The following is a 16,517-nucleotide window of genomic DNA, read 5'->3' on the forward strand; positions in this document are numbered from 1 at the left end:
AGGAAGGAGAGGGAGAAAATTGCTGGGGCCTTGTTCGGAATCTTTATATCCTTTATATTCATAGGAGAGGTCGCAGAGGACAGGCTAATAGCCAGTGTTGTTCCTTTGAATAAGGAGGGCAATAAGGGTATTCTCTGAAATTACAGGCTGGCGAGCCTTACACAAATGGGAGGAAAATTACTGGACAGGATTCTGAGGGACAGGATTTACTCGCAAATGAAAAGCACTCTCACGGACACAAACTCCGACAAACAAACGAAACGCTCAGTGTTTGTTTATGTGTATATATTGTCTATTTGTAAGTCTTGCAATTTGTGAGGCAGTTTGTCCTGTGTGTGTTGGTGAATATATGAATGGCAGCATGTTAGCTCAAGGGCAAGTACTGCTGCCTCACAGCTCCAAGTTCGATTTCAGCCTCGGGTATTTGTGTGTGATGATTTACCGTGGACAATCAGTCTAGCCTTCAGGGCTCTGGACAGTGGAAGGAAACCAGTGCAGCCGCTGAAAACCCACTAGGACACAGGGAGGACATGAAAAGCAGATTTCAGATCTTGGAGCACACACACAAAGACACACACACACACACACCGACACACACACACCGACACTTGTTTGTCTTGTGAGGAGGTCGGTGCGGTTCTTGAGCAGGTTCCGATCAAACACTCCAGACGTTCAAAGATGCCCTCATAAGAACAGGATATGGCGCTCGATTCTTCGATCGAAAGTTCCGACGCGCCACAACGAAAAACCGCACCAAACTCCACAGAAGACAAACACGGGACACGGCGGACAGAGTACCCTTTGTCATCCAGTACTTCCCCGGAGCGGAAAAGTTCCGACGTCTTCTCCAGAGCCTTCAACATGTCATCGATGAAGATGAGCATCTCGCCAAGGCCATCCCCACACCCCCACTTCTTGCTTCAAACAACCGCACAACCTCAAACAGACCATTGTCCGCAGCAAACTACCCAGTCATCAGGAGAACAGCGACCACGACGCTACACAACCCTGCCACAGCATCCTCTGCAAGCCGTGCCGGATCATCCACATGGATGCCACCATCTCACGTGAGAACACCATCCACTCGGTACACGGTATATCCTCTTGCAACTCGGCCAACGTTGTCTACCTGTTACGCTGCAGGAAAGGATGTCCCGAGGCATGGTACATTGGGGAGACCATGCAGACGCTGCGACAACGGATGAATGAACACCGCTCAACAATCACGAGGCAAGAGTGTTCACTTCCGGTTGAGGAACACTTCAGTGGTCACGGGCATTCGGCCTCTGATCTTCAGGTAAGCGTTCTCCAAGGCAGCCTTCACGACACACGACAATGCAGAGTCGCTGAGCAGAGACTGGTAGCCAAGTCCCGCACACATGAGGACGGCCTCAACCTGGATCTTGGGTTCATGTCACACTATCTGTAACCCCCACGACTTGCCTGGGCTTGCAAACCTCACTAACTGTTCTGGCTGGAGACAATACACATCTCTTTAACCTGTGCTTAATGCTCCCTCCACTCACATTGTCTGTATCATTAAGACTTTATTACCTGTAAAGACTCGCATTCCAAACATTATTTTGTAAATTGTGTTTGTGTCTTTATATGCCCTGTTTGTGAACAGAACTCGCACTCACCTGATGAAGGGACAGCACTCCGAAAGCTTGTGGATTGTGCGACCAAATAAACCTGTTGGACTTTAACCTCGTGTTCTGAGACTTCTGACTGTGCTTACCCCAGTCCAACGCCGGCATCTTCACAACATGAGATTAGATAACAAGCGAATGCAAAGGCACTGTGATTGGTAATTGTAACGTGAGGAAGATCTTTTTTTTTCTTGGTAAGCAGAGTGAATTGCTTTTCGAAAGCATTGTGTGACTGGGTAGTGGGCACAAATTCGTTTATTGATTTGAAAATAGAAAATTTACGTCTGCAATTGAGCATAGATGGTGAAAGCTCGACGGACTGAAAGTCCTGCTCCTGCTTACAACTTCCTATATTACGATTTCACTGTAATTGCCTACCTCTCTCGGGAACTGGGCATCATGCCTTTACAGAGAACGACACACAAATCCGACCCGAACTGTCTGGAAAACCACGACAGTGATTCATGCATTGTCCGTCCCTCATGTCAAGGTAAGTGCTCATACTTCCTTTCGAATTTACACGTGTGTTATACGTCAATCTCCAAGCGCTTTTTCTTAGACTCACTCGGAGTTGAACTTCCTCTCACCTATGGACCCGTCGTCTTCGACCACGGTGCTCTTTATGCTAACAATGCTGAATCTCCTGAGACTTAAGGGTGCAGGATCCTTTTTGCCACACACATGACGAAACAAGTATTTTACATTAATTTCTGAATGCTGCATCCTTTAAAGATGCAGTGAAACTCTGTTGTTGGCAACATTGCTGGTTAAGGAAGGCGGGAACTGTCTCCTCGATCTCCCCAACCTATCCCTTGAAGAGCACACTCTGAATTTTCAAAACTGAAGACAACGCTTCCAGATTTTCCGCAGTGTCGCCTCAATGGGAGCTGCACTGGATAACCGAAGCCTGTTTCTGCTGAGTGGGAGTGTTCAGTTGGAGATAATGTAAATTGAATGCCTGGGCTGATAAAGTGCTCAGTGAAGGATTAGTCCTGATGGTTGAGAGGAGTGAAGATGTGATAATCTGTGGGGCGGAGGGGGCTGGAAAACATCAAATAAAGGCCAGAGAAGGGAATGGCAACAGGTGGTTTAGCAGCTCGGCGAAAGAATACTGTCTCGACGGCTTGGTATCTGTGCCGGAAGTGCTTAACGTCCGAAGAAGGAGTGAATATGGAACTCTTTCGCGTTGAGGGCTGTAGAGGTCGGGTTGCCATGTTTGCCCCACTCATCTGATGAATGAACAGCGCTTCGAATGCTCGTGATTCCAAGTCAACGTATTGGACTTTAACCTGTGAGACTGCTTACTGTGCCCAACCCAGCATCTCCACATCATGTTTTTTGTTTCAATGCTGAGATATTCACATTTTTAAACAGTAAGAATTCAAGGGCTATGCGAATAAGTTGTGAAAGTGAAGCAAAGGTTTGCCATATTAGATCAGGAATAATCTCATTGGATGACAGATAAACTAGATGGGCCGAATGGTCTACTTTGGTGCTACTGATATTGTGGTCCAGCTGTGATGTGTACATGTCAGAAAAATCATCTCAACATAACACCTCCTATTTACAACACCAACTAACTCCAACATGAATCAAAGTATAACGTCGATCACAAAATTCTCAAGAGTGCCTACAGGCCATGATTCAGAAATAACATCAACATTCTTCACCTCACACTCTTGCAACTTCCGATGATTCAGAAAGTTTTCGGAAATTCTCCATGTAATCGCAACTGTTCGGCTCTCATCCAAAAATCCACATCCCATTTTATACAGTTCATTGATGAACAAAAGCTGCCAGATTATTAGTCACAACAGCTTTAGGAAAGAGATACTGAAATATATGCTGAAGCACGGTTCGTGCGGTGGCGAGGGGAGGGGGGGCGGTGGCTGGGAGGGGGACGGGATCCAGAGAAGAGACGGAGAGAGAGAGTGGGATGTATAGAGAAGCCTCACAACATTAATAAGCAAGCCCTTACGCTTAAAGTTTGCAGTGCGTGAATCAGAAGTCAGTGAATGATCGCTTGCGTGCCAGCTCACGCTGATGAACATTTTGCTGCGGCCTGTAGGTGTGATCAGGATATTATATTGAATGTTAGCAGGCCCAGCTGTGATTTACTTTCCGTGGTTCATTGTCACAGCATCTAATGCAGCACGGGACAGGCTGGCACCATCACAGTGCTGCAGTGGGAGCTGAGACCGCAGTCATGGAGTCCATGTTTGCGGCTGTGTAGTCTCAGACTGCTGTCACCATGTCTGTGGACATCACTTCCAAAAATACCATGCCAATTATTTCAGCTGTCAGGAAATTCCTCCTGCAGCACATCACTAAGATTATAGATATTCCACCCATTTAGAGTTGAAGTGGACCCATTGTACTTCGACTGCTTTCCCTAAGATGCCAGCGTTTGCTCTCCCGTCGCAGACACTCGGCACTTTGTAGCGATGGGAGTATTCTGTCAGCGAACTTTGTTGCTGCACACATCGTGTCGGTGAAGTTCGAATATGAGCGCCCAAGTACTAGAGCTGGGCGAGGGTGTCCATCAATGCTGCAGGCCATCTCAGCCTCTACAACTCAGCAGCCTGCACCAGCCAAACTGCAGGCACTGGGGCAGCGCTGTGCAGGAACACCATGCAAGTTGAAGAAACCCATTATATAGAAAATAATATAATGTTTCAGGCTGAATATTTCAGCTTTGTTCATATAATGGGCTGTGCAGAAATGATAATGAGAATATTTAGTTGTTGGATTATATTGTCGAATGGTGACCAGTACGAAGAGTGATAGGATGCCTCAAGTGGATGCACTAGTGGAAAATCAGGGACAAATAATGGGAAAGGATAGTTGTCCGACCAGAAACAGATACTGTACAGGCTCCATCTGACAGGTTGTTTGATATGAATGCATTCAAGAAAAAAAAACATTATCTGTCTTCTCACCACCCTTCTCTTGAGAAAGCCATGCGTAAATTGGAACATTAGGGCGAAGATATCAGGAATTACCATGGGAGAAGGCCTGGATAGATGTCATGAAGACTTGTATTGTTTGTGAGCGTTGTAACATTGGCTGCACTGACTCTGCAAATGCGGAGAGCAATGTTAGGGAAAGAACAGAGGAAGAGTGACTCTCTCAATTACTGAGGTAATTGGTCACGTCTTGAAGCAGTAAATGCAAGAATATGGGAAATGGACAAATTGTGTGGGCGCGACCACAGAATAACGAGAATGAGATGACAAGAATGGCTATATTACTGAACCAGAAACCACAATATATATATATTTTTGAATTGTAGTAATATTTGAACATTATTCTTTGAAAATTGTAATTTGAGAAGCAGAATTTTATATTTAATGCTCTTCTGTTTTTGCTGGGATGCTGGACAGCAAATATTTTCACAAGAAAATACAGATGATGATTTAAAGAACTGCTTTTTTTTCGAGGTAGAGTTTCATGGTAGGGAAGTGTTAGAAGGGAGCGCTGGGTGATACAAGTTGTAGGAACTTGAATTCAGCTCAGGGTAAATGGAATTTTTGATCTTGTGAGCAGTCGAGTTGAAAGTGCGCTCCAGGCGAGAGACAGTAATAGAGTACTTTGGTGCAATTTCCCAAGTGAAGAGGTTACAGTTGACATTCTGAATGTTTAAATGACAAGAACAGTAATGTGCCGAATCTTATTTTGCAGATTTTACTGTTGGATAGTGAGAGGTAACAGACGTGCCTTCTGAACGAAAAAAAACAAGTGAGCTTGCAATAATCATGCTTTTAAAAATTAAAGTTCTATTTATTATTCACAGGTAGGTTTACATTAACACTGCAATGAATGTACTGTGAAATTACCCTAGTTACTATACTCTGGCGCCTGTTTGGGTATACTGAGCGGGAATTTAGCATAGCCAATGCACCTGACAAAAAGTCTTTCAGACTGGAGGATGAAACCAGAGCACCCGGAGAAAACCCACTCAGACATGGGGGGAACGGACAGATAACGCACAGAGAGTGCCCAAATCCAGGAGTCAAACCCGTGTCCCTGGCGCAGTGCTTAGCACCGCAACACCTCGAACTAAGAACAATTGGAAACTTCCACTTCGCAGAGGCGGGGAAAAGCAGCACGGGGCCAGAATAAACAACAATGTAGCAGAGCTGAAAATTGCGGATAGAGCAAGTAACTTGATATTTAGACTTACCAGGTACCCCAACAATAGCAAGGAAGGGATAGTACACGTACTGAATAATGTAAAGTGCATATTCAATCCGATGCTTTAATAATAACACATCGTAATATGTAGAAAAATACCAAAGGTAAGACGATAAACTCTTGCCGTTTCTTGCAACATTCCAATCGTGTGTTCTCACATTCTGATCCATTGCTGTAACATTGCAGTCGTGTGTTGTCAGTTTCTGGTACGTTGTTGAAAGATTACAATCCATTATTTTCAGATTATGATCTCCCTTCTCCCTCTATTTGGAGCACTTGGTCCTTGTTCGTACCTGAACTGCTCGATCCGCTGACACGATGGGAGAATACATTGAAATGAATGCCTTATTAATAGAAGAAGGAAAGCTTCCAGTGGCACCGTTAAGTGCCATGGGTAATGACATTAATTACAGTCATCAAACAAACAGATTCAGTTAACCTGTTACAATCCAACGTTTTTTTACCCGGTCCAGATGTGTTGAGTGAGGGTCGGTGATGGAGGGAATTGGGAATAGGGGAGGCCATGACCCTAAACTTTCAATCATGTTTGAATATGAAACGGATCCCGAAGGACTGGAGTATTGTATTTTTTTTCAAACTTGATCATTATAAAAGAGGGAGAAAACATGGAACTACAGGTGATTCAGCTTAGTGACAGTGAAATATAATATTACGTTGAAATTCTTTCAATATTAGAGAAGATATGTTTCTGTCCTGGATCAACCATTGGTTTATAAATGAACAGCAGCACAGTTGTGACAATTGGAACTGATGTCCCATAATCTGATGCAGTTAATTAATGTAGTAATGGAGAACGTCACAGTCATACGTATGGTTATTGAAAACGCGTGGAAACAAGTTCTCTTGACCTGGGTTGCTAAAAGCAGCATGTAAAACTGGATTAAAGGGACACAGAGAGTGTGGACTAAGACATAATGTCGAACTGCATGCTGACCGTTAGTTATTTCTACCTGTAGGTTGCTAGAAATGACAATTCACAGGGATCGCTATTCCAATCACTGATCTTCTTTTATATACGTTGTACTGAATGGAAAACAAAAGTCTATATTACAATCATGGCACTCTGCCTGCTGTCGGAAATGTACTGAGTAGGAGAGCTTTTGGAGGATAGAAACATACTATTGACATGTAGCAAACGTTGATGATTTTGGAGGATAGATATAGATCGGTGAAATGTCACAAGCTCTGCTGAGGGTAGCGTAACTATTTGAGGGAGTAGGGTCATGTTGCTGAAATGCAGACCAATGTGATTGCGGTATGTTTTTGAGGGCACAGACACATCGCTGAGTGCAATAAACTATGAGGAAGATATCAGGAACATTTGGGGGCCCACCGTTATACCGATGAAATGTGGGTAACCATTTAGGATAGCAGAGGATTTGGGAGGAGAGAGGTAGGTTGGTGAAAAGTCCTTAATAGTGAGGAAAACGCATGATTTGAGAGGACAAAAAGATAGATTGGTGACAAATAGGAAACAATGAGGAGATAACAACACCATATTGAAGGACAGAGAAGGAGTACTGTAGCAGACAATGAGGAACTAATCGGAATTAGAGAGTACAAAGACAGATTGATGAAAAATCGTAAACATTGAAGGGAAGAGGAGGAACTATATACATTGCTGAAATGCAGCCAACATAATGGATAATATTAGTTCTTGGCAAGGTATAGATAGATTGGTGAAATGGGCACACACTTCGCAAATGAAATCTCAAGCTATGGATTGTGATATTGGTACTTGGGAATTTTTATTAAATGCGGTGAACGAAAATTATACTTGCATGTTTGAAAGTTTTAGAGATGGAATAACGAACGTTAATGACTCGTGAAAGGTACACAATACATGTCTTCACTTATGGAAGCATAGAATTGCAAATCAAACGCAAGATGTTTGCTTTGATGTTTATCTTGAAATCTCTGATTTATCCCCCAATGCCACATTGGGCCTAATTCTGCCCACCCCATTTTTGTAAGACAGTCAGGGCCCAAGGTTAACAGGTTGTTTTCTTAGGAGTCAGAAGATGGACTTCAAACACAGGCAGAGACTGGAGAAGCTGTGGTTATTTTCATTAGCGCAGAGGAAGTGGAGTGAATGCAAAATACTGCAGATGGTGGAAACCAGAAATAAAGGAATGTTTGATGTTCTCTGCAGGACTAGCAGCGCCTGTGAAGAGAACAACCTAGCTACACAATAAACACACACACGCACACGTGCGCACACACACACACAAACAAGCACACACACACGTGTAATTGTGTAAAATGGAGTGGAATGGAGAACTGAAAATACTATCATATAGATTAATGTGTAACTCTGACCAATAAACTGATATAAAACAAAGAAAACATTTATAGAAGGATAGGATCATAGATTTCCTGCAGTAAGGAAGTCGGTTATTCGGCCCAATAAGACTGCGACGACTCTCCAAAAGATCAACTTACTCATGCCAACTTCCTACTGTAACCCCGTAAACCTGCGTATTTACCAGGTCTCCTTCACCAAACCTAAACATCTTTGGACATTCAAGGGAAAACTTAGCATGGTTATTCCATCGAAACTGCACATATTTGGGCTGCGTGAGGAACCAAGGCCACTCCGAGGAAACTCATGCAAACACAGGGAGAACTCGCAAACACCACAAAGACAGTCGCAAAAGCCGAAATCTTAAACTGATCCCTGGCAGTGTGACATCTACATTACAACAGATTGTATTCCTTTGAGAAGCAGAGATAAAATTCACAGACCCATTGTCTCCTATGGAAAAGCCGGTTGATTCATGCGAACAAGAAGTTGTCATGGAAACGAGATGTTGCTTTGCAGCAATGCTTGTTCCCACATTATGAAGAAAACTGGAATGCAGTGCAGATATCTTCGTGAGTGCAGATGGATATGTTATTTTGAACATTGGACAGGAATGCAAAATTAGATGTCCTTCCACAGAGCAGTTCGAGACCTCAGTCTGAACATTGTTTTGCAACACAGACGTTCTATACGATAGTTTAGTTCACTATACGATAAATGGCAGAACCATAAAGGGTGTAGATAGGCAGAGGGACCTGGGTGTGCAAGTCCACAGATCCTCGAAGGTGACGTCACAGGTGGAGAAGGTGGTGAAGAAGGCATATGGCATGCTTGCCTTTATAGGACGGGGCATAGAGTATAAAAGTTGGGGTCTTATGTTGAAGATGTATAGAAAGTTGGTTCGGCCGCATTTGGAATACTGCGTCCAGTTCTGGTCGCCACACTACCAGAAGGACGTGGAGGCTTTGGAGAGATTACAGAGGAGGTTTACCAGGATGTTGCCTGGTATGGAGGGGCTTAGTTATGAGGAGAGATTGGGTAAACTGGGGTTGTTCTCCCTGGAAAGACGGAGGATGAGGGGAGACTTAATAGAGGTGTATAAAATTATGAAAGGCATAGATAGGGTGAACGGTGGGAAGCTTTTCCCCAAGTCGTTGGTGACGTACACGAGGGGTCATAGGTTTAAGGTGAAGCGGGGGGGGGGGAGTTTAACACAGATATCAGAAGGACATATTTGACACAGAGGGTGGTGGGGGCCTGGAATGCGCTGCCAGGCAAGGTGGTGGAGGCGGACACACTGGGAACGTTCAAGACTTATCTAGACAGCCATATGAATGGAGTGCGAATGGAGGGATACAAAAGAATGGTCTAGTTTGGACCAGGGAGCGGCACGGGCTTGGAGGGCCGACGGGCCTGTTCCTGTGCTGTATTGTTCTTTGTTCTTCTCGGATACTGATGGAATTGTATTTGTCAGGCTGAAAGTGAAGGCAGTGATGTAGCTCCGGGGTACAGTTGGATCTGTTATTATGACCAAATAATAGGAATGTATTGGAAAGGCTCTTCCACAGTGCTACAGGGTGTGTCTTTGTGAAACAGGCGGATACGACAAAGGGTGTACTTCATTGGAGCTGGACATGCTATTGTAAACTATATTGTAAACTATTTTACTTGGAACAGTTCTTCTGCAGCACCAACGGACATGCTATTCTGAACAATATTGTGTACGACTACCCAAAGTTATTTCAGATACTTACTTATGATGAAAGTGAGGAGGTGTGGGATAGAGGGAAAGTTGGCCGATTGGATAGGCAACTGGCTGTCTGACCGAAGACAGAGGGTGGTGGTCGATGGAAAATTTTCGGATTGGAGGCAGGTTGCTAGCGGTGTGCCGCAGGGATCAGTGCTTGGTCCTCTGCTCTTTGTGATTTTTATTAATGACTTAGAGGAGGGGGCTGAAGGGTGGATCAGTAAATTTGCTGATGACACCAAGATTGGTGGAGTAGTGGATGAGGTGGAAGGCTGTTGTAGGCTGCAAAGAGACATAGATAGGATGCAAAGCTGGGCTGAAAAATGGCAAATGGAGTTTAACCCTGATAAATGTGAGGTGATTCATTTTGGTAGGACAAATTTAAATGTGGATTACAGGGTCAAAGGTAGGGTTCTGAAGACTGTGGAGGAACAGAGAGATCTTGGGGTCCATATCCACAGATCTCTAAAGGTTGCCACTCAAGTGGATAGAGCTGTGAAGAAGGCCTGTAGTGTGTTAGCTTTTATTAACAGGGGGTTGGAGTTTAAGAGCCGTGGGGTTATGCTGCAACTGTACAGGACCTTGGTGAGACCACATTTGGAATATTGTGTGCAGTTCTGGTCACCTCACTATAGGAAGGATGTGGAAGCGCTGGAAGGAGTGCAGAGGAGATTTACCAGGATGCTGCCTGGTTTGGAGGGTAGGTCATATGAGGAAAGGTTGAGGGAGCTAGGGCTGTTCTCTCTGGAGCGGAGGAGGCTGAGGGGAGAGTTAATAGAGGTGTATAAAATGATGAAGGGGATAGAGAGAGTGAACGTTCAAAGACTATTTCCTCGGGTGGATGGAGCTATTACAAGGGGGCATAACTATAGGGTTCGTGGTGGGAGATACAGGACGGATATCAGAGGTAGGTTCTTAACGCAGAGAGTGGTTGGGGTGTGGAATGGACTGCCTGCAGTGATAGTGGAGTCAGACACTTTAGAAACATTTAAGCGGTTATTGGATAGGCACATGGAGCACACCAGGATGATAGGGAGTGGGATAGCTTGATCTTGGTTTCAGATAAAGCTCGGCACAACATCGTGGGCCGAAGGGCCTGTTCTGTGCTGTACTGTTCTATGTTCTATGTTAGATGGCAGTACAGCTGGATGTCTTATTCTGCATAGTCAAATGGAATGCAACATCTAATTGATCATATTCAATGCAGTTTGATGTGCTACTATTGGCAGTAAGCTACAGTGTAACACAGAATAGTTCTATACACAGTGAAATGTGTATTCCGTTCAGTCTAATGGATTGAGAAACATAGTTCTTCAGCTGGATGTGAAAACGAAACAGAGTTTCATCGTACAAATGAATGCTCCTCTATTGCGCAACTGGGTGCGTTAATTTGAACTATGGAATGAAAATGATCACAGAGCTATTGTTCTCCAATACAGCTGAATATGATAACGTGAACACGAGCGTGGGCTGGAAATGTGGAATATTCTTCTGCTCTGCAACTGGATGTGACTGTGTGAAGATTAGAGTGGGATCCTGCATAGAGATGGTCTTCGGACATAAAGCTGGATACGTGATTTTGATCAACGGCTTGGAATTGAGGTATTTGTGCAAGCTTACAGTACAACTAGATGTCATATTCTGAGCATTGTAATGTAATATAGGATCGATATTTTCTGCTGCAGAACAGGTGGCAGGAACACAAAGGTGCTCTTCTTCGGCTGAGCTGGAATGGTTATTGTGACCAATTGAGTCGAATGTAATACAGAAAAGCGCTTCAGTGTTCCAGAGGGATGCCTTTTGTTTTCTGAACATTAGTATATGATGGAACATAGAGATGATCTTTGACAGTACAACTGGATGGGTTCCCATGAAAAACGACGTGGAATGACATAAAGAAAATATGCCCTTGTCTCGACGAACAATACAGTGGAATGAATCATAGAAATCATAGAATCATAGAAACCCTACAGTGCAGAAGGAGGCCATTCGGCCCATCAAGTCTGCACCGACCACAATCCCACCCAGGCCCTACCCCCACATATTTACCCACTAATCCCTCTAACCTACGCATCCCAGGACTCTAAGGGGCAATTTTTAACCTGGCCAATCAACCTAACCCGCACATCTTTGGACTGAGTCAAATATAAATTCTTCAGCAGAGCTGGAAGTGTAATTGGAACAAACAACAGCAGTGGTTCAAAGACCTGCCCTTGTCCAGAATAGTGGAGTGCACTGGAACCGATATGTTTCTCTCATGCACAGCCGGTTGCATTAAGATGGATTTTGTAATGGATGGAACACATATATATTTTTTGCAGTACAGTTTTTCAACAACAGAGAGCACAATGCAACACAGGATTATCTGACGACAGTACAGTAGATATGTTAATGTAAACATCAAATTGGAATTTGAAACTAAGTTATAATACTATCAAGAGGGATGTGCCATTGTGAAAAATAGAGTCCAATAAAACAAGCAATTCTTCTTCTACATTGTATCTAGATGAGTTCTTGTGAACTGTAGTTTAGAATGTAACACATAGATGTTCTTAGACTGTATGGCTGAATGTGATATGCTAAATAAAATTGCGTGATGTAAATACAAAACTATTCTCTCACGATAGTTGAATGGGTAATTCTAAGGAGGAGTGCCATGGTGCCCGGAGTTCTTCCTTGACAGCACAACTGTGCATCCATTTATCAGTGTATCACATTCTAATAATTTCCTATTGCCCAACTGAAATCCTGGTTTGAACACGCCCACAGCAGACCTGGAGGCATTGCCTTTCGGAACTGGAACACTCGTTTTGTCAGATACGTTAAATACAAAAAATATACTTACTTCCGTTCAAGTCAGTAAAAGTCTGTGTCCTCTAGTTCTTGATCCCTTGAGTGGGAAGAAAGTTCCTCTTTTTAATACCATGGAGAGATAGAGACCATTCCAACAACAACTTTTTTGGTGAATATATTCCTCTCGAAGGATTGAATTTGCACCAGAGAATTTACAGATCCTCAATGAAAACAAAGATGCGAAGAAAATAATATACTCGCAAGTTGGAACCAGAATGGAAGTTGTCAGTTGCATTTGAAGAAAGGCCTGATAATTGTGTCCTCAGACATAACTCCGTAATGTGTTTCATGAAAGGCCAGTGCTCCACTTGAATTGTGATGCTCTGCAATGATCGTGTGTTTTCGTGTATGTGCACATGCGCTGTGTGTTTGTGTGTGTGTGTGTTGTGTGTACGTGTGTGTTCGCATGTGTGCACATGTGTGCGCATGTGTGTGTTATGCGTGCATTTGTGAGTCTGTATGTCCCTGTGAACTTAATGGATTTTATCGTTAATTATTCCTTCTTAAATCCAATATGTCATATTTCGCACCAAATCAAGTTCAAGAACACAAACAGAGCAATTGTATCGTTATATTTCTTGATTGCTCTATTCATTTTCAATGACTGATCATTGAGGACCTGGCACAATTTTTGGTGATGCGATTGACATCTTCGAACTAAGACTGTTGACTCACGGTCAGTCCTGATGGGATATGATAATGTATATCCCTAAATATTTTGTCGTTCCGAAACATCCACGTGCAATATTATGCTTATTTCTTATCTTATCTATCACTCATTGTTCAAATTCTGTAGCACCTCCTCACACAAAATCATCATCATGCATCATATCGAAATGGCTTCTTTCTCCTTCCGACATAATAGGATATTGTGGTATCTGCATTTCATTGAATGCAACCAGTTTCCAGCAGGAACGCTCTAACTCAGACCTACCACAACCTTAACTAACGCAATAAAACACTTGTTTATTTCCAACGTTTAGCTTTTTTATCATTAACTTCTTCAATTGGTTTCAAAGCAAACTATCGATTGACATTTATCACGCTGTACCAATGGAGATTGAATGTCAATTGTTTCCTACTGTCAGCGGCTAAAGAGGGAAGGCTAACTTCATTGTAAATTTTCTGTTGTGGGAGTACTCTGGGAGTACTCTGATATCTCGATCATCAAGTCTTTCTTCAGAACCTGTGGTCCTGCTCTAGGTTTAGACTTACTTGTGCCTTCAGAAGTACGTTTGTTACTGTGCATATCCAGTTCTGTGATATGGTTGCCATTCGCGCTCTGGCACTTCGGTGTATCCATCAGATCATGTCCAACTTTCCAATTCGTTTTAGTTTGCATCCAGTTTCAACTCTCAGCTAATATTTAGTAGTCACGAAAATATCTCCATCATAAGGGCTTCTACTTCTCATTCCTAGCTTGTAATATTGTCATTGTCATTGTCACAGTACGAACTGATCCTACCCTCCCTCTTCTTGCTGCTGTGATACGATCTCTTTCCAAAGTTCAGCATTTCTTTCGAAAGTATTTCCTAGTATTTTCCTACTGCCATGATCACTCCCTGTTTCATTTCCTAACCTCATTCGACGTTATCTCACCTGACGCGAGGATGTTAACATCTCTCCGTCACCTTGCATATCTTGCACATTTAGCCAATATGCCGTATCTGCCACGTGTATATCCTATTCGTCCTGCGAATGTGACATCCTTTTATTTACGCTGACGGAATCTATGTTACTTTATTTACTTAGATACTATATTCGATCAATTAATTTATCCTGCCGTTCTAACCGGTGCCATCACTGTCCTCGGTATGCCTTCCACGGGGAGGTTAACATATAGCGATACACACTCAAAACCTGAGAACGGATTGTCTGTGCTCATAACGGAAGCATTCATTTCCAAAATTTTCCCTGATGCCATAATGCATCATGTAGTTTGGAGTTCATGCAGAGAAGTTCCCAGCTTGAACCTCTCCACAATGTGTAACTCTAGTGGTTCGCTCCTGGTGGGTGAAACTGGGACATTCCATGCAAGGTACGATCCTTTGAGGACGACAATTTTGGAGCTACACGATACCAGTGCGACCCTGCCTTTGAATACCGATCCCACCCTCACTGTTAATATCCTGACAGAATGACCAGAGTGAGAAGTGAGACAGGGATAGTCGTGATAAATGCAGTGAGTTTTATTCAAATGATAAGCATAGTGTCAGTGGGTCATTGCATAGACAAAATCATCCAGAGATCCAAATAACAGGAATTAACATTATCCTCAATCTGATCCACCGGCATTGAATCCCGATTCGGTAGAAAATAAGCTTCTCTAACAGAACGAAAATTGTAGCACCTTAAAGTCTCTGAACATTATGCGGGAATTTTGTTTTCCTCTTCTTGAAGCTGGTGAGCTCCATAGACTCCTTCATTTTCTTCACATCTTACCAAACAAATCCAAAAGGATCAATTAATGCCACTGCCCAAGAATCTCAAGGGTCCTCGCCTAAGAAAATTATGACTCGGTAAGCAATTGCTTCTCCTTGCACAGCTTAACCGAATTGCTTGCACACTCCAAGCGAGCAATGCACTTTGTGTGCTGGTCGACGTTGCTTGACATTTGTGTTCGCAATACGCCATTAGCAGCCTTGCCGACAGGTTGCTGTGAACAAAGCTGTGGAATGTCCTCTGTCATCCTATCCTCTTCTCTTCTACTGTTTAAAGATCGTCGCCAAATTATCATTTGATAAATATTTTTCGAGCAGTTCCATGCGTGAGCTAACCAAAGAATAGAAGTAACTGTATTTGTGCCAAGTAGCCGAAGTGAGGAGTGCCCATGTTAGGGGCAGGCTGGAACCATGTACTGCGTTCCCAGTGTTGTCTCGCAAATTCATGTGCAGACCAGAGTTGAATCGTGAAACAACTTATCACGTTTTTAGCGCTGAGAAAACAACGCCCCAGTCTGCCTGCCAGGAGCAAGTTGGAAAGAAAACTACCAGCAAATCACAAAAACAAATTTCAGTTAAATGTGGATACAATCTTGTTGGAAGATTTTCGTTTTGAAAAATGGTTTGAAGGATGAGAAGAGAATTGATTAAAATGAAGGATGTTTTTAATGTTGGAGTATCTTCCAGACACAGTGAAGTGAGTGGCTACGGAGGTTTTCAACTGTGCTAGATAGTTAAACCACCATATCACTGAGGGGAAGCATGGGCAACTAACATACCCGAGGCTGCATAACTAACGCACGTTAAAACATCGATTTTTTTGTTCAAAGTTTAAAAATGACATCGTTACATTTCCATTTAAGCAGGCCGTTATCTGTTGTCCAGCCAAGCGGGGCTAATTAATTTTAGGCAAATATCAGCCATACTTTGTTGGAATGATACTACAGGCTGAAAGGACAGAAAGGCCTACAAATGTTCCTCGTGAAGTTTCAGTAGATCCTTAACTGAGAAACGAACTGACCTGCAAGCCGATCCCTTGAGTTCATTCGTTTATCAGCATTGATCGATGCAGCAGCAGTCGGAACGCAAATTATGACAGAAGAGTTTTCCTCATTTTCCAGCCCAGTGTCACAGTTTGACGAGTGGATCAGGGATGTTGTTTATATACTGTTGCCCTGTCGTTCATGGGTAATGATCACAGGGACATTTGGGGCCTAACATTAGCTTGTTAAATGAATGGTTCATTAATTGAGAGGACCAGTGACTGGAATCAAAGAATAAATCATTCTCCAAGATTTACGTGTCATTTT

General features: G+C 43.2%; 1 protein-coding gene across 1 annotated transcript in view; it reads right to left on the reverse strand.

Annotated features, from left to right (window-relative positions):
* LOC144482173 (NACHT, LRR and PYD domains-containing protein 3-like) overlaps window positions 1-15,455 on the reverse strand; it is a 68,283-nt gene extending 52,828 nt beyond the window's left edge. Inside the window, 2 exon segments of the mRNA XM_078201381.1 lie at window positions 5,833-5,905; window positions 15,318-15,455. Coding sequence (XP_078057507.1) covers window positions 5,833-5,905; window positions 15,318-15,455 — 211 coding nt within the window.
* Between the last annotated feature and the right edge of the window lie 1,062 nt (window positions 15,456-16,517).

This window comes from Mustelus asterias (genome assembly GCF_964213995.1).
Source record: "Mustelus asterias chromosome 26 unlocalized genomic scaffold, sMusAst1.hap1.1 SUPER_26_unloc_8, whole genome shotgun sequence".
NCBI classification, from domain to species: domain Eukaryota; kingdom Metazoa; phylum Chordata; class Chondrichthyes; order Carcharhiniformes; family Triakidae; genus Mustelus; species Mustelus asterias.